This window comes from Arvicanthis niloticus, chromosome 30 (genome assembly GCF_011762505.2).
Source record: "Arvicanthis niloticus isolate mArvNil1 chromosome 30, mArvNil1.pat.X, whole genome shotgun sequence".
NCBI classification, from domain to species: Eukaryota; Metazoa; Chordata; class Mammalia; order Rodentia; family Muridae; genus Arvicanthis; species Arvicanthis niloticus.
Window position 1 is genome coordinate 11,133,791 of NC_133438.1, and position 21,490 is coordinate 11,155,280.

The 21,490-nt window shown below is 38.0% G+C and overlaps 1 protein-coding gene across 1 annotated transcript in view; it reads left to right on the plus strand.

The window, feature by feature from the left end:
* Positions 1-1,899: 1,899 nt before the first annotated feature.
* Positions 1,900-21,490, plus strand: part of Clvs2 (clavesin 2) — a 102,718-nt gene continuing 83,127 nt past the window's right edge. Inside the window, exons 1-2 of the mRNA XM_076927907.1 lie at positions 1,900-2,405; positions 2,923-3,799. Of these exons, the coding sequence (XP_076784022.1) occupies positions 3,411-3,799 (389 nt within the window). The 5' untranslated portion in view covers positions 1,900-2,405; positions 2,923-3,410. The remainder of the gene's footprint in view (positions 2,406-2,922; positions 3,800-21,490) is intronic.

Genomic DNA, 21,490 nt, shown 5'->3' on the forward strand with positions numbered 1-21,490 from the left:
ACAGTATGAAGCAAGAATGTCAATGTGAGGCGTTGGGTTCTTAGCTTTTTTTTCCTATAGAGTTAAGAAAAGAGAGTCAGGTGATACTTGTACATACATGAGGTACTTTTGGAGTAGTAAATTTACATAAGTTTGGGTTTTGCCTTTGGCTCAATAAGGAGATATTATAGCTCCATGCCTAGATATAAAGTTACATTGATTTTAGATGGAGGCACCATTATCTCTATCTTTCAAAGTCCTTTCAAGGTTACTGTTAGTCTGGAAATAAAAGTTAGTCTAGATAACAAGCACTTAGTATCTTTTTTTGTAAGACATCTAGAAACATAAGATAATTGTAGAAAATTCATTTTCAGTGTTGGTGATAGCTAAAACTTGTTTATAAGTTAATGTGAGAAAGGAATTTCTTCCAACTTGTAGATATCGACTAAAGCAAATTCATGTAGAATAAAGATTAATTTATGGGTTCTGTATTTGTGAAATCAACAAACTGAGAGCTAAAATACGTGCACAAATAATTTCTGTCTTTACTCAACACATATGGACCTGCCTCTTCATCGTTATTCCCTAAAGAACGCAGCATGACAACTATTTCCACAGTATTTGCATTGATTTAACTAGCATAAGTAATATAGAGATAATTTAAAGATGTGTGTAGAATATATACAAATTCTGTAGCATTCTATATATGTAAACCTTTGCAGAGTTTGTTATTCATAAGACCTGGGAATCAGTTCCCCACATTCCCAAGGGATGTTCACTGTATATGTAAAATATATATCACACACACACACACCAGATATATGTATAAGCTCACACATATTTATTTATATGACTAATTTCTCCTCTCTTGTGTTTAAACTTTAACCAATATGTATATGACTTATTCCCCTTTTTCTGGTTCCTAAATTATTTCACAATAATTTATTTGACAAATGATGTAGTATGTCATTTCACACTCTTTTCTTTTTGTCAATACCATACTCAAGAAACACAAAAGTAGTGATGTATCACTTGAAAGTTTTAAAAGTATGGCAAGTTGTGTAGACCACTGGAGTTCAGGAAGGACTTGCTGCACTGGGGTAAGCTAAACTCAGGACCCATTCTTATGGTTTGAATAAAGCTCATTGTGCTTTGAAAATTGAAAACACATTTTTCTTTTTTTAAAAAAATTAATTTAAAAAATAGATTTCCAGGCATCATAAACTCAAGGGTTCTTTCTGTTTATAATGATTCCCGTATAAAGATGCATTACAAGGAAAGAGCATGTCTCTAGAAGTAACTGGTAATACACTTTATTTTGAGGCAAGCTCCCTCTTCCTCCTCCCAATTCCCTGTTATGATAATTTTGTTATTCTTGTTGGTATTGTTGATTTTTGCCCTGGTTTGTCATTTTCCTCCTCTTCAACGGGAATTTAGCAGGGAGAGTTTACAGCTGAAAACAAGTCCCTGTAAGTTTTCCCAGGAGAGTAACCTTGGAACCTCTGTGGGCTTTCTTAAAATTAAATAATCTCTGTGTATAACGAAAGCAGAAAATACACGTTTGCGTACCCACTTCTCCATCAAAATTACCTACAGGAACCAGAAAAGGTTTATTCAACCTCAACTAAGGAGCAAAAGCAAGGGCTACTCTACCCCACATTCCCGGGTCATGCACACAAAGGGTGGGCGAGGGGCGTGGGGTTGCTATGAGGCCACAGCTGTCCCTCCAGACCAATTGGAGCCTGCCCTGGCTCGGACTTGGGGACCTAGAGCTGTCTGAACTTGGGGCTCGGGATATTTGAATACCTCCCAAATTGCAGTCGTACCCCTAAGAGGCAGGGAGAGAAGCGGAGTGCGTGCGCGAGCGCTTACAACGCTTACGTCGTCGCTAGGAGCTCTCTTCTGGGATAATCAAGAGTTGGGCTGAGCCGGATCCTCTTTTAGCAGCAACCGGTTCAGGAGTAGCTGCAGCAGCCGCAGCGGCGCGCGGGACCCAGCGGCTCTGGGTGCACTGAAACAGCCTGTGCGGGCCACGCCGTGCCACCGCTTGGGCGCACAAAGGTAAAGGCGGCCGCAGCACTCGTGGCCTGCCTCGTCCCGGCGTTTCCATCCCCTCCCTTCTTCTCCTTTCGAAGGCGAAAATGGCTGGGCCGGGCGAGGACCTGGGGCAGCAGAGGTCCTAGCTCTGCCAGTCCCCACCCTTCCTGCTGACAGAGGCGGGCTGTCCTTGGATGAGGTGGCCGAGGCTGCTCCCCGATGAATCCTCAGGAGGGTCTCAGCCACCATCTCTCTCCGCTTGCTACATCCCTCTGAGAGAAGTTGACGCTGCTGTCGCCCCCACCCCTGCCACCACCTCCGCGGAAGCCAGGGCTGATGGATGCCGGGGAGTGCCGCATTGCTTAGCGTCTCTGCCTCCCGATTTGATGGTAGGAACTGACTGCTCTTTCTTTCTGGCTTTGGGGGGCTATAGGAAAGATAGAGATATTTTTATTTCATACTCCACAACTCCCTGCACCCACCCTGGTTTTGACATCTTTGCTCCCAAAGAGGTTTCCTCCTGTCCTTATCATTATCCTCCACTTCCTTGGCAAGTCCCCTGAAATAAAGGGAGAGACAAGGCAGAAGTTGGGGGCGGGGATGAGGGTGAGCCCACGCCCCAGTCAACGGGGTACCCCAAACCCAGCTGGAGCCTTATGAGATCTCGATGTGTGGGAGAGGTGCACTATCTGCAGTCTTCCCTAATTGGATCGTAATAACCTAAAGTAAAAATGACACAACGACATCCTATAAAAAATAGCATCTTTGAATAAGCAGAAAGAAATGAGCGTCTTTCCCTTCCTCTTTCTCTCTTTTTCTGCCAAATACTCTCCCTCCCTTCCTTGGATCTCAGAGCTGAAGAGCCACCTTATTATTAATCAGAATTCTCATCTTTATCTGTGGCAGGCACATCCTTCAGCAGGGACTGAAGCAGCTTCACAGTGCTGGGGCTGAGATGTCCATGGGGATTGTTTTCTTTACATCTTGCAAGACAAGAGAAGACAGAACCAAGACTCTAAGCACCCATGCTAGTTGGAATTAGAATTTTTTCTTTCTTTCTTTTTTTTTTTTTTTATTTAAATTCAAAGTGGTAAAGGACAAGAGGCAGGCTTGCAAGGCCTGTCCAGAGGCTCACTTCTAATGAGAGGCATTGTTTTTTAAGGGGTGCTGGGGGGAGAAGTTTAGGCACTCTCCAGAAAAGCTGTGGGGAAAAGCAGTAGCAACAGGATACTTGAGTTAAAACAGAAGAGGAACCATTTCCTGTACAAGAAAGGAAGCAGACAGCAGTGAGGAGAAGCGGAGGCCAGAGTGTGGTGTGGATGTGACAAGTACCAGGTATATTGTTGGACACACAAAGAGAGAGTCAAAGTGGACAGCTTGGATACAAGGGGACAATGACTCATTTGCAAGCTGGTCTCTCTCCTGAGACCTTGGAGAAAGCTCGCCTGGAACTCAATGAGAACCCAGACACTCTGCACCAGGACATCCAAGAAGTCAGAGACATGGTCATCACTAGGCCAGACATTGGCTTTCTGCGCACAGACGACGCTTTCATCTTACGCTTCTTGCGGGCCAGGAAATTTCATCACTTCGAGGCTTTCCGCCTCTTGGCTCAATACTTTGAGTACCGGCAGCAGAACCTGGATATGTTCAAAAGCTTCAAGGCCACTGACCCTGGCATCAAGCAGGCACTGAAAGATGGCTTTCCCGGGGGCCTGGCAAATCTGGACCATTATGGAAGGAAGATTCTAGTCCTTTTTGCTGCCAACTGGGATCAGAGCAGGTAAATCCTGAATCCCAAAGTTTACTTATCATCTTTTGACACTTTTGTAATTTATTCTGAGGAGTTTTGTAGTGTTGCACTTTCAATGCTTTTGTTTACTTGCCTGGTGCCGTGGAAGAGGGCAAAGGGAAAATGGGACTCACAGTGAGCTTTGGGTGGGCTCCCTTGAGAAGGGCTTGCAGTTTTTTCTTTTAAAACTCTTCCTTCTCTAACAAGTTTCTCCTGCACCCTTATGTGCTCCCAAGCCATATTATTAAGCTGAGAATGAAACACAACTACTAAATAAAGCCTCTAAAAATTTTGGCTTTTAAATCCTGACGTATACTCACGTGGAGAAATGAGGAGAGAATAGAGACAACGTTTCCTTTCTTCTTCTTCTTCAAGAAACCCCTAGTCTGTCGTAATTCATCAGATTCATGGTCATAATCGCCATCACCACCGTTCTCTCTCCCCAGTACTGAGTTTATCTCCCTCAAACAGCCTCATGCTTAACCAAGAGCAGACAGTTTTATTGCTTCAGAACTTTTCTGCTCTGTGATGTGTAGATGAAGGCATAATACAATACGTGTCACTTCAATAAGAAGGAAGAGTTGTACCCTCTGTCGCTGAGCATGCTTAGCGACACTGAAAATAAAGGCTGACTAGTGTTCCTGTTTGACGCCTGTCACAAATCTGAAGGGTATGCTTCCTGTCTGATAGGATTTTTCATCTTTTTTCAGAGTGGAAAACTTAAATATCCATCAGCTACGAGCTCAGCTGCTGTTTATTAGAAGATAAATATTACTCTTACTTTAGGAAAAAATGCAGACAGTGGTATTTCTGTGTCCTCCCTCACAACTATTTCCTCAGACTGTAAGACACAGAAATTATAAAAGGCTCTTGGGTAAGATGGTTCCCATCTAACACAAAGTTAAACATATTTCACAGTATTTACAGAGCTAGTTGTTAAAGCACTTGGTATCTTTTTAGTTCTGTGAATTTGTGTGTGAATCTGTGTCTTTGAATGCATCTGGTTAGTTAAAACTATTTCTGGAGTGATCTAATTGACTTCTGCAATCAACAAGATAGCTAATAGCTCTAACAGATTTTTCAGACAAACTTCTGAGAGTATTAGCATGTAAATGGATATTTTAATAGTTTTCCTCATTTTTATTGGTTATATTTTCTTATAATTATAGGCTGAGAGCTTCAGCTGATAATTTTTTCTAGTAAATATAAAGACCCCCTCCTTATCCCACCCCACTCCTCATTTTTGCTTTTATACCACTTTAATTACATGCATGTATTAAGGTTTGTTCTACGTTGAGGGTCTAGCAATACAATAGTTGCAAATAGTCAAGGAACAAACAAGACAATAAACACAAGTAGTCAAAGAACAAGCAAGGCATTAAACACAATTATATGAACACTCCCATGATCACTATTTGTAAGTGCTTATCAGGATGACCAAAGTATCTGAGCCTACTTTCCTGTCCTAGCCCAAAGTCATTTTTCATGTCCGAAGCTTAGTTCCTTGTTCTAGCCTAAAATTTAAAATCCTGCCTGAAATTACTTCTTTTTCTAGCCTAAGATTTAGACTCCTACCTGAAATTACTTCTTTGTTCTAGCCTAATGTCAGATTCCTGCCTGAAGCTTACTTCCTTGTCAATGTCATATTCCTGCCAAGCAGCCCAATTCCTTGTCCTTGGCTCATGTCAGATTCTTGCCAGCCAGCCCCAAAGACTCTCTGACTCTTCCCCTTTTTTATTTCATAAACAAGACTGAGCCTGTCTGAGGTCATTCTGACAAGAATGCCTTCTTTACTTGTCATGGAATATGCATTATCCAAAGCAATGCACTTATGTCTTAGGTTGGTAAGGCTCTGTGCAGAATCTTACCTATCCTCTGCTTGCCAGCCTGTTAATTTAATAACTCTGTTTGGGGGTCCATTTTCAGGTTCAAGCCATGTACTATGGCTGCCAGCATGTGATGTTGTTTTTAAAAAAAGCTTTAACATGATGGGCAGGAATAAAATATTCCTAGGACAAAAAGGGCTAGCAAGATCAAGCTATATATGGCATTCTTGAAGCTTGACCAAAATAGTAATACTGACCCCAGGCTATGGGTAGTTTTATCTGCAGTATCTGCAGTATATACTGCATCAACACTCAGCAGAGCAGTATTCTTGAAATTCATAAGCTCTCTGTATCGTTAAAACATCCAGAGAGGTGTTAGAATTATGCCAAATACACTGCCAGTGTCTTTAAACTCTTCCTAATTATAATGATGACTACTGTGAATTTTATAACTAACATGAATCCAATGGTATATGGCATGACACTTGGGATGGCTCCTTACTTTTAAATTCTGAACCTCCTTTCAATAATTTGAATAGGATAAAGAACATCAATTCGTTCTTCCAAATGCCTATCTAAATCCTCTGGTATATTCAACACATTAGTAACATGGTTTGCTAAATGATTAACAAATCATTAATACACACACACAGACACACACATGCATATACATACATACATACATACATACATACATACATACATACATCTCTGTCTGTCTGTCTGTCTCTCTATCTCTATCCATATCTCTATCTATCTATCTATCTATCTATCTATCTATCTATCTATCTATCTATCTATCACACCCCCATCACCAAAGAACAATTTTTGTTGTTGATTTTATGTTTTATGTTTTTAGATGCTGGCCTTCCCAGTAACTGTCTTAACTTCCTGTGTCACAGCAATTGCAGAAGCAGTGGTGCTAGCAATTAATGTAATTAAAGCTGTTATACCAGCAATAATCAATCCCGCTACCCTCTTGCTTTTGCTTAAAGCCTGACTCGTTTCTTCCAGTACTTGCAAGCTATATTTAGAATACTAAGATTCTGTGATACTCAGGGCACTAAAAGAAAGCTGAGTGATGGACCTCCATAACTGACATGCCAGAATTCAAAACACAAACACATTTAAAAGGTGTACAATCAAAGCAAGTTACATTATATACTGTAGAAGAACAAAAGTATTTTAACTTGACAATTAAAGAGCCTTAACACATGTGCTAACACCTGTTTGAAATCCAGAACCTGCCCCAACTTTATCTCTTGCTAACATAACATCATAAAGAACTGTAGCTAATATTCAAATATGTCTCTGAAAATGTCGAGAACCAGACCTTCAAATGAAGACTGTTATTTCCAGTATTGGATTGATTTCTAGACCAGTTCATGATTGAGTTTGAATAACTGGTCACATTTAATAACAGTACAAGAGGCATTACAACTTCTCTTTTTGATTCTCTGTTCCACAAGATCTAAAAACTTGAGGCAAGGCAGCTTGTCCCACCAGGGGTACAGGTAAGCAATGGTGGGTCCAGAACACATGTCCATTACATCTTCCCAGTCACCATTGTCAGGGAACTCAGCAAGCTCACAGGTCAGCATCATTTTTTGTCCTGGCATCAGCATGTCTCGCCTGACACTCTGGTGGCCACCATGCTCCTTCAGCATCCTGCAGAAAAAACACAAACATGCCCTCTTCTCCATATTTAATACCTGATTGGGATCATGCCTTATGCCAGTAAGTGGCTCCTTCCCTTTTACCTATGAATAAGTATGCTTAGTTGTAAAGCACCATAGACACTCAGCAGAAAGTTCCTTGCAATCCAAAATTTAAAAAAAAATTTAAAATAGACAATAAAAAGAACATTATTTAAGTAAATTTGTGGTATACAGGGATATAAGATATTGTTTTAAAGTTCCATGGGCCCGTTCCACAGTCTCTTGTCCTTGACAATTGTAAGGAATCCCAGTAATATGGGTAATGTTAACTTGCTGCTAAAAAGTTTCAAATATTCGACTGCGATATCCAGTTCCATTATCTTTTTATATTTGTTTGTTTTTCTTTCATTCTTCTTTTTTAAAAAAAATTATTGGGTACTTTATCTACATTTCAGATGTTATCCCTTTTTCCCATTCCACCCCCCAAGAAACTCCTAACCCATCCTCCCTCTTCTAATTTCTATGAGGATGTGCCCCCACCCATCCACCCACTCCCACCTCCCCACCCTTCAACTGCCCCTCTCTGAAGCATCCAGCCGTCAAGGGACCAAGGCCCTCCTCTCCCACTAACGCCTGACAAGCCCACTCTCTTCTACAAATACAGCTAGAGACATGGGTTTCTCCATGTGTGTTCCCAGACTAGCTGTTTAGACCCAGGGAGCTTTTGTTGGTTGGTATTGTCACTTTCCCCATGGGGCCACAAGCCCCTTCAACTCCTTCAGTCTTCTCTATAACTCCTTCACTGGTGACCCTGTGATCAGTTTGATGTTTAGCTGTGAGCATCTTCAACCTCTGTGTATGTCAGGCTCTGGCAGTGTCTCTCAGGAGACAGGTATATCAGGCTCCTGTCAGCATGCACTTCCAGATACCCACAACAGTGTTTGCATGTGGTGATTGCATTTGGGAGGGATCTCCAGGTGGGGCAGTCTCTGGATGGTCTCTTCTCCAGTTTCTGCCCCACACATTGTCTCATATTTGCTCATATTGCTGTATTTTGTTACTCTTTCCAAGAAGGACTGAAGCACCCACACTTTGGTCTTTCTTTTTCTTGGACTTTATGTGGTCTGTCTGTGAGTTATGTCTTGGCTATTTTGAGATTTTGGACTAATATCCACTTATCAATGAGTGTATACCATGTGTGTTCTTTTGTGATTGGGATTCCTCACTCAGGATGATATTTTCTAGTTCCATCCATTTGCCTAAAAATTTCATGAAGTCATTGTTTTAAATGGCTGAGTAATACTCCATTATGTAAATGTACCACATTTTCTGTATCCATTCCTCTGTTGAAGGACATCTGGGTTCTTTCCAGCCTTTGGCTATTACAAATAAGGCTGCTATGAACATAGTGGAGCATGTGTCCTTGTTATATATTGGAGTATCTTCTGGGTATATGGCCAGGTGTGGTATAGCTGGATCCTCAGGTAATACTATGTCCAATTTTCGACGAACCACCAGACTGATTTTCAGAGTGGTTGTATCAACTTGCAATCCCACCAACAATGGAGGAGTGTTCGTCTTTCTTTACATTCTTGCCAGCATCTACCATCACCTAAGTTTTTGATCTTAGCCATTCTAACTAGTGTGAGGTGGAATCTCAGGGTTGTTTTGGTTTGCATTTCCCTGATGACTAAGGATGCTGAACACTTCTTTAGGTGCTTCTCTGCCCTTTGAGTTTCCTCAGTTGAGAATTCTTTGTTTAGCTTGTACCCCATTTTTTAGTAGGGTTATCTGGTTTTCTGGAGTGTAATTTCTTAAGTTCTTCAAATATATTGGATATTTGTCCTCTATTGAATGTAGGATTGTGAAAGATCTTTTCTCAATCTTTTGGTTGCTGTTTTATCCTATTGACAGTGTCCTTTGCTTTACAGAAGCTTTGTAATTTGATGAGGTCCCATTTGTCAATTCTTGATCTTAGAGCATAATCCATTAGTGTTCTGTTCAGGAAAATTTCCCCTTTGGCCAAGTATTTGAGGCTCTTCTTCACCTTCTCTTCTGTTAGTTTCAGTGTATCTGGCTTTATGTGAAGGTCCTTGATCCACTTGGACTTGAGCTTTGTACAAGGAGATAAGAATGGATCAATTTTCTTTCTTCTACATGCTGACCTCCAGTTGAACCAGGACTATTTTTTGAAATGTTGTCATTTTTCCACTGGACAGTTTTAGCTTCTTTATCAAAGATCAAGTGACCATAGGTGTGTGGGTTCATTTCTGGGTCTTCAGTTCTATTCCTTTGATCTTCTTGCCTGTCTTTGTACCAATACCATGCAGTTTTCCCACTATCTATAGTACAGCTTGAGGTCAGGGATGGTGATTTCCCCAGGTCTTTTGTTATTGAGAACAATTTTCTATATCCTGTTTTTTTTTTTTTATTCCAAATGAATTTGCAAATTGCTCTTTCTATCTCTATGAAGAATTAAGTTGGAATTTTGATGAGGATTTCATTGAATCTGTAGATTGCTTTCAACAAGATGGCTGTTTTTACTATATTAATCCTGCCAATCCATTAGCATGGGGAAATCTTTCTGTCTTCTGAGGTCTTCGATTTCTTTCTTCAGAGACTCAATGTTCTTGTCATACAGATCTTTCATTTGCTTGGTTAGATTCACACCAAGGTATTTTATTTTATTGTTGACTGTTGTGAAGGATGTAATTTTCCTAATTTCTTTCTCAGCCTATTTGTTTGAATTAATTTTATACTCAGCCACTTTGCTGAAGTTTTTAATTATGTTTAGGAGTTCTCTGGTGAAATTTTTGGGGTCACTTAAGTATACTATCCTATCATATGCAAATAGTGATATTTTGACTTTTTTCCTTTCTTATTTGTATTTCTTTGACTTTCTTTTGTTGTTTAATTGCTCTGGCTAGGAATTCTAATTCTATACTGAATAAATAGGGAGAGAGTGGGCAGTCTTGTCTAGTCACTGATTTTAGTGGGATTGCGTCAAGTTTCTCTCCATTCAGTTTGATGTTGGCTACAGGCTCTCTGTAAATTGCTTTTACTATATTTAGGTATGAGCCTTGAATTCCTGATCTTTCCAGGACTTTTACCATGAATTGGTGTTGAATTTTGTCAAATGGATTCTCAGCATCTAGTGAGAGGATCATGTGGGTTTTTTTTTTTTTTTTGAGTTTATTTATATACTAGATTACGTTGATGAATTTCCATATATCGAACCATTCCTGCATTCCTGGGATAAAGCCTACTTCTTCATGATGGATGATTGTTTTGATGTGTTCTTGGATTTGGTTTGAGAGAATTTTACTGAGTATTTTTGCATTGATATTCATAAGAAAGAATGATCTGAAGTTTTCTTTCTTTGTTGGGTCTTTGTGTGGTTTATGTTTGAGTGTAATGGTGGCTTCATAGAATGAATTGGGTAGTGTTCTTTCTGTTTCTATTTTGTGGAATAGTTTGAAGAAAATTGGTATTAGGTCTTCCTTAAATATCTGATAGAATTCTGCACTAAAACCATCTGGTCCTAGGCTTTTTTGGTGGGGACACTTTTAATGACTGCTGCTAATTCTTTAGGGTTTATGAGAATGTTTACATGGTTTATCTGATCCCTATTTAAGTTTGGTACCAGGTATCCATCTAGAAATCGTCCATATCATCCAGATTTTCCAGTTTTGTTGAGTAAAGGCTTTTGTAGTAGGATCTGATTTTTTTTTTAATTTCCTCAGTTTCTGTTGTTCTGTCTCTCTTTTCAGTTCTGATTTTATTAATTTAGACACTGTCTCTGTGCCCTCTGGTTAGTGTGGCTAAGGGTTTATCTATCTTTCCGATTTTCTCAAAGAACTAGCTTCTGGTTTTGTTGTTTCTTTGTATAGTTCATCTGTTTCTATTTGGTTAAAGAACTAGCTTCTGGTTTTGTTGTTTCTTTGTATAGTTCATCTGTTTCTATTTGGTTGATTCTTGCCCTGAGTTTGGTTATTTCCTGCCATCTATTCCTCTTGGGTGTATTTGCTTCTTTTTGTTCTAAAGCTTTCAGGTGTACTGTCAAGCTGCTAGTGTGTGCTCTCTCCAGTTTCTTTTTGTAGGCACTTAGAGCTATGAGTTTTCCTCTTAGCACTGCTTTTATTGTGTCCCACTAGTTTGGTATGATGTGTCCTCATTTTCATTAAATTCTAAAAAGTCTTTAATTTCTTTCTTTATTTCTTTTTTGACCAAGTTATAATTGAGTAGAGTATTGTTCAGTTTCTAGTTGTTTGTAGACTTTTCATTGTTTTTGTTATTATTGAAGACCAGCCTTCATCCATGGTGATTTATAGGGTGCAAGGGTTTATTTCAATCTTTTTGTATCTGTTGAGGACTGTTTTGTGATCAGTTATAAGGTCAGTTTTGGAGAAGGTGCCATGAGGTGCTGAGAAGAAGGTATATTCTTTTGTTTTAGGCTGAAATGTTCTATAGATATTTGTTAAATCTATTTGGTTCATAACTTCTTTTAGTTTCACTGTGTCTCTGGTTAGTTTCTGTTTCCATGATCTGTCCATTAGTGAGAGTGGGGGTGTTGAAATCTCCCACTATTATTGTGTGAGGTGCAATGTGTGCTTTGAGCTTTAGTAAAGTTTCTTTTATATATGTGGTGCCCTTGCATTTGGAGCATAGATTTTAGAATTGAGAGTTTATCTCGGTGGATTTTTCCTTTGAAGAGTATGGTGTCTTTTCTTATCATTTTTGATAACTTTTAGTTGAAAGTTGTTTTTATTTGATATTAGAATTGCTACTCCAGCTTGTTTCTGAGACCATTTGCTTAGAAAATTGTTTTCCAGCCTTTTACTCTGAAGTAGTGTCTGTCTTTGTCACTGAGGTGAGTTTCCTGTATGCAGCAAAATTCTGGGTCCTGTTTAAGTATACAGTCTGTTAGTCTATGTCTTTTTATTGGGGAATTGAGTCCGTTGATATCAAGAGATATTAAGGAAAAATGATTGTTGCTTCCTGTTGTTTTTGTTATTAAGGTGGAGTTATATTTGTGTAGCTATCTTCTTTTGAGTATGTTGGAAGATTACTTTCATGCTTTTTCTAGGTTGTATTTTCCCTCTGTGCGTTGGAGTTTTCCATCTATTATTCTTTATAGGGCTGGATTTGTGGAAGATATTGTGTAAACTTGGTTTTGTCATGGAATATCTTGGTTTCTCTATCTATAGTGATTGAGAGTTTTGCTGGGTATAGTAGCCTGGTCTGGCATTTATGTTCTCTTAAGGTCTATTTCACATCTGTCCAGGATTTTCTGGCTTTTATAGTCTCTGGTGAGAAATCTGGTATAATTCTTATAGGTCTGCCTTTGTATGTTACTTAACATTTTCCCTTTCTGCTTTTAATATTTTTTTTTGTTTTGTGCATTTGATATTTTGATTATTATGTGGCAGGAGGAATTTCTTTTCTGATCTAGTCTATTTGGTGTTCTGTAAGTTTCTTTTATGTTCATTGGTATCTTCGTGGGGAAGCTTTCTTGTATAATTTTGTTGAAGATATTTACTGGCCCTTTAAGTTGGGAATCTTCACTCTCTTCTGTATCGATTTTCCTTAGGTTTGGTCTTCTCATTGTGTCCTGCTTTTCCTGGCCATTTTGGGTTAATAGCTATTTTCATTTTGCATTTTCTTTGACAGTTGTGTCAATGTTTTCCATGGTATACTGTGCAGATGAGATTCTTTCTTCTATCTCTTGTATTTTGTTGGTGATGCTTGCATCTATGACTCCTAATCTCTTTCCTATGTTTTCTATCTCCAGGGTAGTCTCCTGTTGTGATTTCTTTATTGTTCCTACTTTCATTTTTAGATCCTGGATGGTTTTGTTCAATTTCTTTACCAGTATGGTTGAGTTTTCTTGCAATTCTTTAAGGGATTTTTTTCCTCTTTAAATGCTTCTACCTGTTTACCTGTGTTCCCCTGTATTTTTAAAAGGGAGTTATTTATGTCCTTCTTAATGTCCCTTTTCATCATCATGAGAAGTGATTTTAAATCTGAATCTTGCTTTTCTGGTGTGATGAGATGTTCCAGACTTGCTATGGTTGGAGAACTAGGTTCTGATGATTCCAGGTAACCTTGGTTTCTGTTGTTTATGTTCTTATGCTTGTCTTTTGCCATCTGATTAACTCTAGTGCTACCTGCACTCACTGTTTCTGACTGGTGACTGTCTGTCCTGTTACCTTGCTTATGTCAGAACTCCTCAGAGTCCAGCTGTCTCTGTAATCCTGTGGTCCTGAGCTCCTGGGTTGAAGAGCTCCTTGGACTCAGGCTCCCTCTTGGATCCTGAAATTTGGAGATTTCAAATCTATAAATACTGATGGGCAGTGACACAGATACACAGTTATGCATCTTGGCATTTTCTGAAAACCTTTATTTTCAGGATATGGGCACTCTGATCTTTGTCTTGAAATAGAAAGAAAGCAATCTCTCACAGTGTCATGGCCTCCCTATTCATCTCAGACTGGATCTTTTTTTTCTGCATATAGTATCATGGCTTATCTTACCTGAGTCCTGTAGAAGTCTTTGGTACCCTTTTTATATGATACCTCAGTAATATTGCTCTGTTAGCTGTACAAATCACATGCCATCTCTTCTATTCCTCTGCTCTTTTGTACTTTGTGACTAAGATGTTAGTTCTCTTCTTTCCCTCATCTTCACAATCCCAAATCACCCAAGTTCAAGAATTCTGCATGTCTGAAGTTAGTTCAGACCACATTTTTTAATTGAGTAGCTATTTTTAAAATGTAATATTTTATGATAAGAAAAGGCAGAGTATTGATAATTCTACAGGGAAATTCCAAAATTGAGAAAAATCAACAACTCACATAATTGAGGGAAAGAGGATTATATTCAATTTTCTAAGTAAAGAGAAAAAAGGAAAATGTGTAATGTTTTTTTTAAAAGGCCTACTTTACAGAAAGTTAATTTGGTAACAGAAGCACCTAGAGTAGAGAGATACAGAATGAACCAGAGTTCAAATAAAAGTTACACAGTTTTTACTAAAAATTTTTACATGAGATTTATTTGAGAAGAATTTTCTCTTATGTTGAATAAGGAAGAAAAGTTTTGGTGTTCTCTAGAACACTGGTCCCATAAGTGTATGAGAGACAAGCATAGAGTAGTGACTTTTCTGCTACAATATAGCACAGATTAGTTTGGACGTATACAGAATTGAACCACTTCCAAAAACTTATGAGACATGGAGTCATCAAGAAGCCTGCAAAGCACAATATTTGCAGTATAACCATTTTATAATAAATCGAATGCAACTCAAAATCCTAAAATGTCAAAATGACTTTGGCTTTGGTCTGTGGGTTCTTTTAAAATGGACCAGAACAGGCTCAAATGATTGGTGGATTTCATTGAGCAGGCTGTACACATAAATTTGTCTCCTTTTGTTCAGGTCATCTGACATAATTTCTGAAAATAGAAGTAAACACAAGGAAAGTATAAGCACCATTAGACTGCCATAGTCCTTCCAGTACCCAGATATCACGTGTTTCATTTGCTTCCTCAATGATAGTGCTGTACTTAAGACTCAGTAGAGAAATTCAATTTGTTCACCTGCTTTTGTCAAGAGTTGAAGGATAATGGTTAATGGAAGAGATAGCTTCTTGTAGAAGGAAAGCTTGGGATGAAAAAGGAAAGCAGTCTAGACCTCAGATTGTAAGAGCTAATAATATTTAAGAAGGTGAAAATCATAGATAAAACCTGTGGAGATGTCTCAGTGTGTAAAAGCACTAACCACAAAAGCATAGTAAACTTGACTTTGAATTCCAGCCTCAATGTAAAAGCTAGACACATAGCCTGTGCCTCTGCAATCCCAGGGCTCTTATTTGTAAGAATATGATATAAGTGAATCCTTGGAAACTTGCCGTACACAGTGGCATAACTACAAAATCCCCATTTCAAACAAGATGGAAGAGTAGGACTGACACAAAAGGTTGTCAATTCTGACTTATTTGTGTCTGTAGAGTATACACACAAATTCATACACAGACATACATACACACAGAGACACATATATACATATGTGATTTGAGAGAGAGAGAGAGAGAGAGAGAGAGAGAGAGAGAGAGAGAAAACATTCCTCCAGGGATGGACAATATTCATGAATGAAATATGAAATATAAGATGTCAGATTCTGAGTTGACTTGTATATTGTCATTAGCTCACTACTAATATATTTGTAGATTGTAACAGGCTTATCTGGAACCTAGCTGAGTCATTGAAAAACAATTAAATATATGACAGTAGTTATTCAAAATTGTCATGATGACTTACTATCACATACACTAGTAAAGTTCTAAACAGACTGCTCAGATATGGTTGTAATCTACCAAAATACCCAGAAATTTGTCCATTATTCTTGCATATTTTCTGGTGTTGTATAGCTTTTTCTGAGAAAAGAAGACATATAAGTGGACAGCTATTTGTGGCTTTGAAGCAAAGCCACATCATGCTTCTATTTTTTTTTTCAACAATGTGGTCAGCACTCAAAACAAATGCAAAGTACTAAAACAGTCTCCTACACTTAAAAAATAGTCACAGAGCATACTGACGTGATTTAGTGCCAGATATAATGATTTAGTCTTCTTTAAAGTGCACTAAAAGATTAAGTAAAACAAAAAAATGATTAAATATAGATTAATATACTCAAGGGCAATCAGCCAGAGATGTAAGGAGACACTGTGATAGTAATCCCTTTAAAAAGTTAATTGTTTGGTCTGATTTTCATAGACTTCCTTTCTCATCTTACTGGAATTTGTTTGTTTGTTTCAATTAAGGAGTTATTGTCATGTGCAGTGCAGACCAGGCACCTTGAAAGTGTGTGTGGGGTGTCCATTAGGTTGACGCTAACAATGGCAGATGGGCACCGCATCCTATTTCTGTTCCAGAAGACATCCTTTAACTGTAAAAATGTTATGGAAACACCAACTGATGGTAAACTTTACGTCTGGTACAGACAATGGCAAACTGAAAGTGACATTAAAAAGCTGTCTTGGGAAATGGTAAAGGGATAAAGCAATAGATTAAAAAAAAATAGGACAGTCTCTTAAAACTGGGCCAATTATGTAGCAACTAGTGAACTAATCCTGAAATAGTAGCAAAAATGGAGAGTAGCAGCCCTTGCTAGCATGCTGACATGGTTTGTTCCCGGATTCCCATGTTTTAAATATGCAGCTTTAAGCAAGGTTGAAGAACAGAAAAGTAAATCCTTACTAGGGAAGGACTCAAATGAACTATTTAAGGTGCATCAACACAGGATTCAACACTTAGTACATAGGCAGGTTATGCTTAGTGAACAAATTCATTACTTCTATTTGAGAAAGAAGGTTGAATACCTTTAACTTCACCTAGAGTAAGTACAAAATTTCACTGTTATAACAAGCAGGCTTAACATCCTGAGGAAAATCTATTCCTATGTGTTATAATGCTGTGATTATAACCAACAGAGCTATTAACATTTCATTAAATTTGATTTAAAATAATTTCTGCCAGATACTTGATCTAAAATGTGTAAGCATGAGAGACAAATGTAATTCATAAATTTTCTTTGTAAAGTTAAAGGAAAATTTGGGAAAAATGAAAAAATCTAGGGGGACTAACCTCCAGCTGGGGCCCAAATGTCTAATGAAGGTATTGTATGCTGCTGCTGGAATTTGGGGGCAAAGAATTAGCTGTGAGCTACTCATTTAGAATAGGGAAAACAATCACCTATTTACTTAACAAAATTTAGTCACTATTCCATTCTGTTCCATTTCATCTATCCATCTATCCATCCATCCATCCATTCACCCACCCACCCACCCACCCACCCATCTACCCATCCATCGATTCATCTGCCCGCCCACCCGCCCGCCCACCCACCCGCCCATCCATCCATCCATCCATCTATCCATCCATCCATCCATCCATCCATCCATCCATCCATCCATCCGCCCGCCCACCCATCCACCCATCCACCCATCCATCCATTCATCTGCCCGCCCACCCGCCCGCCCACCCACCCGCCCATCCATCCATCCATCCATCCATCCATCCATACATACATACATTTATCCATCCATTTATTTATTCAAAACCACTCTGCATCTTGCATACACGATGTTAAGGACCCACACCCTGGTTTTCTCTAACTAGCAAATCAGGCACTTTTCATGTATAGGTAGTGCCCAACATAAATCAACCTTAATAGCTTAAAAAAATCCACATGTGATTAAAGAAAAATTTTGTTTAAACTTCAGACTATAGAGACTATGTGGGGGAAGGAACAAAACCTAAGGTGAAAAAAACATTCTGAAAGCAAAGATTGTAGTAAGTGTCATTTGGTTAGAATAGCAGCTCACAAAATTCCTGATGTGTTTGTGCTTATTCAGCATGAATCTGTTTCCATTTTTGTTGCAGCAGGTGCATGCTTTTTGCCATTTTTCTCCATGGAGTGAAACCTTTTGTGTGACTGTCTCATTCCCGTGGTTTTCTTCTTGCTTGACCTCCATCCCCCAGCAGCAGCTAATCTATGTTTGGAGACAGACGCCAGACAGATTAAAAACTTCAGAATCTTTATTTCTTCCATGGCTTGCAGACTGAGCCACTTCTATTCTGACTCTTTTTGATGTGTTCGTAGTTTCCCTTTACAAAATTTCTTACTCTGGCTAGGTTGGAACATTCCTGGCACCAAAGGAAGGTGCCATGTTGGTGTTTTGACTTCTGAATCTCCTACATTCTGACACAAAAATACAGATAAAGTCCATTAAATTGTTCAAGTATACAGCACCAAAAGAAATGGAAAGAAGCTTGTCTAAGTGGTGACAGAAGGATGCTGGATTTTAATATCGGTTCTGCTCTTTCTTTCCATTAAGATTCTGGAAAAACCTGAAATTCTTTTAGATCCATCTTGTCCTTTGCAAGATAATATAATCAAACCTAGCTGAGATTTCATTATTATGTCAAGATTGAACAACATATTTGAAATTGCTTTAAAATCTTAGTTATTACTTAAATTATTATTATTATTATTATTATTATTATTATTATTATTTATCACCATTTGGTGCTATAAAAATACTAGATATGTCAGTAAGATGCAAGATAGACCTAATACCCAGTCTGTCATTTTGTTGACTAAGCAGAACCTCTGTCATCTCTCCTAAATAAAAGACTTAGTTCTGAACCTGGCTTTTTTTTTTTTCTTGGCTTTATGATGAATGCCAGCTGAAAACCATCCTCTCAAATGTTTTCTCTCAAAGTAAATAGCAAGGTTTGTCTATGAGACTATAAGTTTTCAACTCCATCAGAAATCCAGAATGACTGAGTTAACTGAGATTATGGGAAGCACAAAGCATAGCTTCTAAAACATAGCCAATTTATAGAGACTGCTGGATAGCTGGACAGTCCCTATAGTACAGAATGTTGGAGCATCTGATGTTCAGCCTTCTGGCCCAGGATCATCTGACAGACCTAGTGATGCAGAATTATTAAGGGCTGATTACTCTGTCTTGGCAGATATAATCAGTCGACTATTCTGCAAGTGTGTCTTTTTCTGGACAGTATTTTGTCTGTAGATGGAAAGAGGCAATTCTTAGGTCTATCTTGCACCTTACAGACATAAATTAGTATAGTTATGCTCTAACTGTATTTTGAGAGAAAAGTTTTATTTTAACAGGAAGGGTGATATGTAGGAGGAGCTAAGATGGGAGGAGTACAGAGAGGAGGAGTAAGGAGAGGAGGAGGAGAAGGAGAGGAGGAGCTAGGTGATAAGAGAGAAAGAGAGAGGGGGGCCAGACATGGAGGTGGATATTCACATGTCGCCGCCAGTCAAAGATAGTTGAATATATATATATATATATATATATATATATATATATATATATATATATGGTATTAGGTTACACTTCTGATTGATATTGAGCATTACCAAACTTATAAAGCCTTTGGTTGACATTAAAAAAGTTGTATAAAAGCAAAAATGAGAAGGGGGTATGGGATAGGGGTTTTCTAGGGAGGGGAAATAGGGAAAGGGAATGGCATCTGAAATGTAAATAAAATATTCAATAAAAAATAAATTAAAAAAACCAAAAATACTAGATATGTTTATCAGCTTTAGCACTAATGATACACTGTGGCATAAATAAAGGCAATTCTGTGTCTGTTTCAACCTCAAGCACCTTTCCAACAGAAAATATTTTCAATAATAGAAAAATGTGGTTTAATGACAACTGAGGTGTTAGGCTAACTTTGATGAAGGGTATACATGAATATAGAGAAAGGAATAGCTGTGATATGGTGAATAAACATAGTTTCAAAAGGATATGGAATAACTGAGTTATTATTTATTAAGTTCTTAATGCAGGCAATCCCAGAGGGACAGTTGGTTTGGGTGGCATTGGAATGAGTTGCATCAATATGTAATATTTCAGTTAAGGGATACTGAAGTGCTGATGTTTTACACAGTAGCTGGGAAGATGAGGGTATATTTAAGGAGGGCACTGGCTAAGTCCACCAATAAGGCCTTACTCAGTATATTGGCCTAGGGCAAAAACATGACTTTGGAATTCTGTGAGATACTGCATGAGACTGAGATACCAAATTTGATTTCTCCATTAGGGAGATGGAAGGAATGAGTGGAAGCAACAAAACAGAACAATTTTTGGGAAAGTAGAAGGAGAAATAGTTCTGTGTAATATTGCAGAGCAAGGCAGTCTCATGTAAATATTCCTCTTGTTTTCATTATATGCCAAGCCCTGCTAAAAGCTTTATAATTTATTCTATTTTCACCCTATAATTTTTTTTTGTGAGATTAAGACTATATGGTTGAAAGGTTCACACATCAAGTATAGATTAAGTGAATGTAGAAAAAAAAAACTAAAATCTGCAGAAATCATTGAACTTAACACCAGAGTTTGAGGTCTGTGGTTGGTACAAGCCTACACACTTTGTATGATGTCTTATGAAGTCAATGGTATTATCTTTAATTTTTTAACAAAAAGGAAATAAAATCTTAGTGATATTAAACAACTTCTTCAACATACAAAAAGAAGTTGGGGTTAGAGAAATAAAAGTTCCCACTTTTATTTTGTATTTTTACAGCTACAAGTGTTATCTTTAGACATTAAGTTAAATAAAAGTAACCCCAATTTATGAATTCAGGGATGTATTATAGTCTGTAAGGAGTACTGATTTTTATGACACATAGGCTTCACAAGGGGTTCAGTTTAGACTACACGGTGAGTAAGAAGTAAGTAGCTATCAATAGTTCTTTTTTTTTAAACACATAGAAATTTTAATTTCCATTGAGAGCAATGGGTTTACATGGTTACCATGATTTCCTCTTATTATGTGCTCTGAATTTTCTTTCAACTGATTTAAGCCTTGGTTCATACTATTTTGGGAAGCACAGCTGGAAGTCAGGAGCTGCAACAATGTGCTAGTTTTATTCATGACTCCTAGTACATAAGAGAAGGACAGCAATGGCTGAACTCACACAATTTAGGTCTAAAGTCCAAACATAAGCATGTGAAATATTTCATTGAAGTGAACTTTAATTTTAAAAAAAAAAAAGGAATCTGAAAAGAATTTTAAAAAGAAAATGATGGTAAGATTCCTAAAGAGGTGGATTTGTTTTAGTAGATGTTATGTCTTTGTGGATGGTATTTTACGGGCATTGGCAGGAATCTGTTTAATAATGTTCTATTAAGCCAGTGCCTGCTGAGTTGCTAATAGTGAGAATATGACATGTTTGACAACAAAGGACCAGAGGAAGTCAAGAGTGCTGTTGGCCTGCCCTCTGAATGCAGTTAGTTTAGAACTTTTCAATGTTTCTTTTCTCAGACTTAAAAATTAAAATGATTTATTTATAAGACCATTTAGTTCCCTTTTTGGAGCAAAATATTGGATATCTTTCAAGAGGTTAAATTTCCTCATAGAAAGCCTGAAAGCCAGAGGCTCCTCTTTATTGATACTGTGATTTTCCTTATTTAATTCCTTTTGAAATAATTATGTGTATAAGTCTCTTGATTTTGACACAGTTTGGAAGGAGGAAGCAAGTTTCTTGAAACAAACTGCCTCTTGTTTTGTCCTTACTGGAGCCATGATTACTTTTCACTACATACAAACTAATCACTCCTTTGAAACATATTTCATATTCAAATTACATTTTATAATGTCTT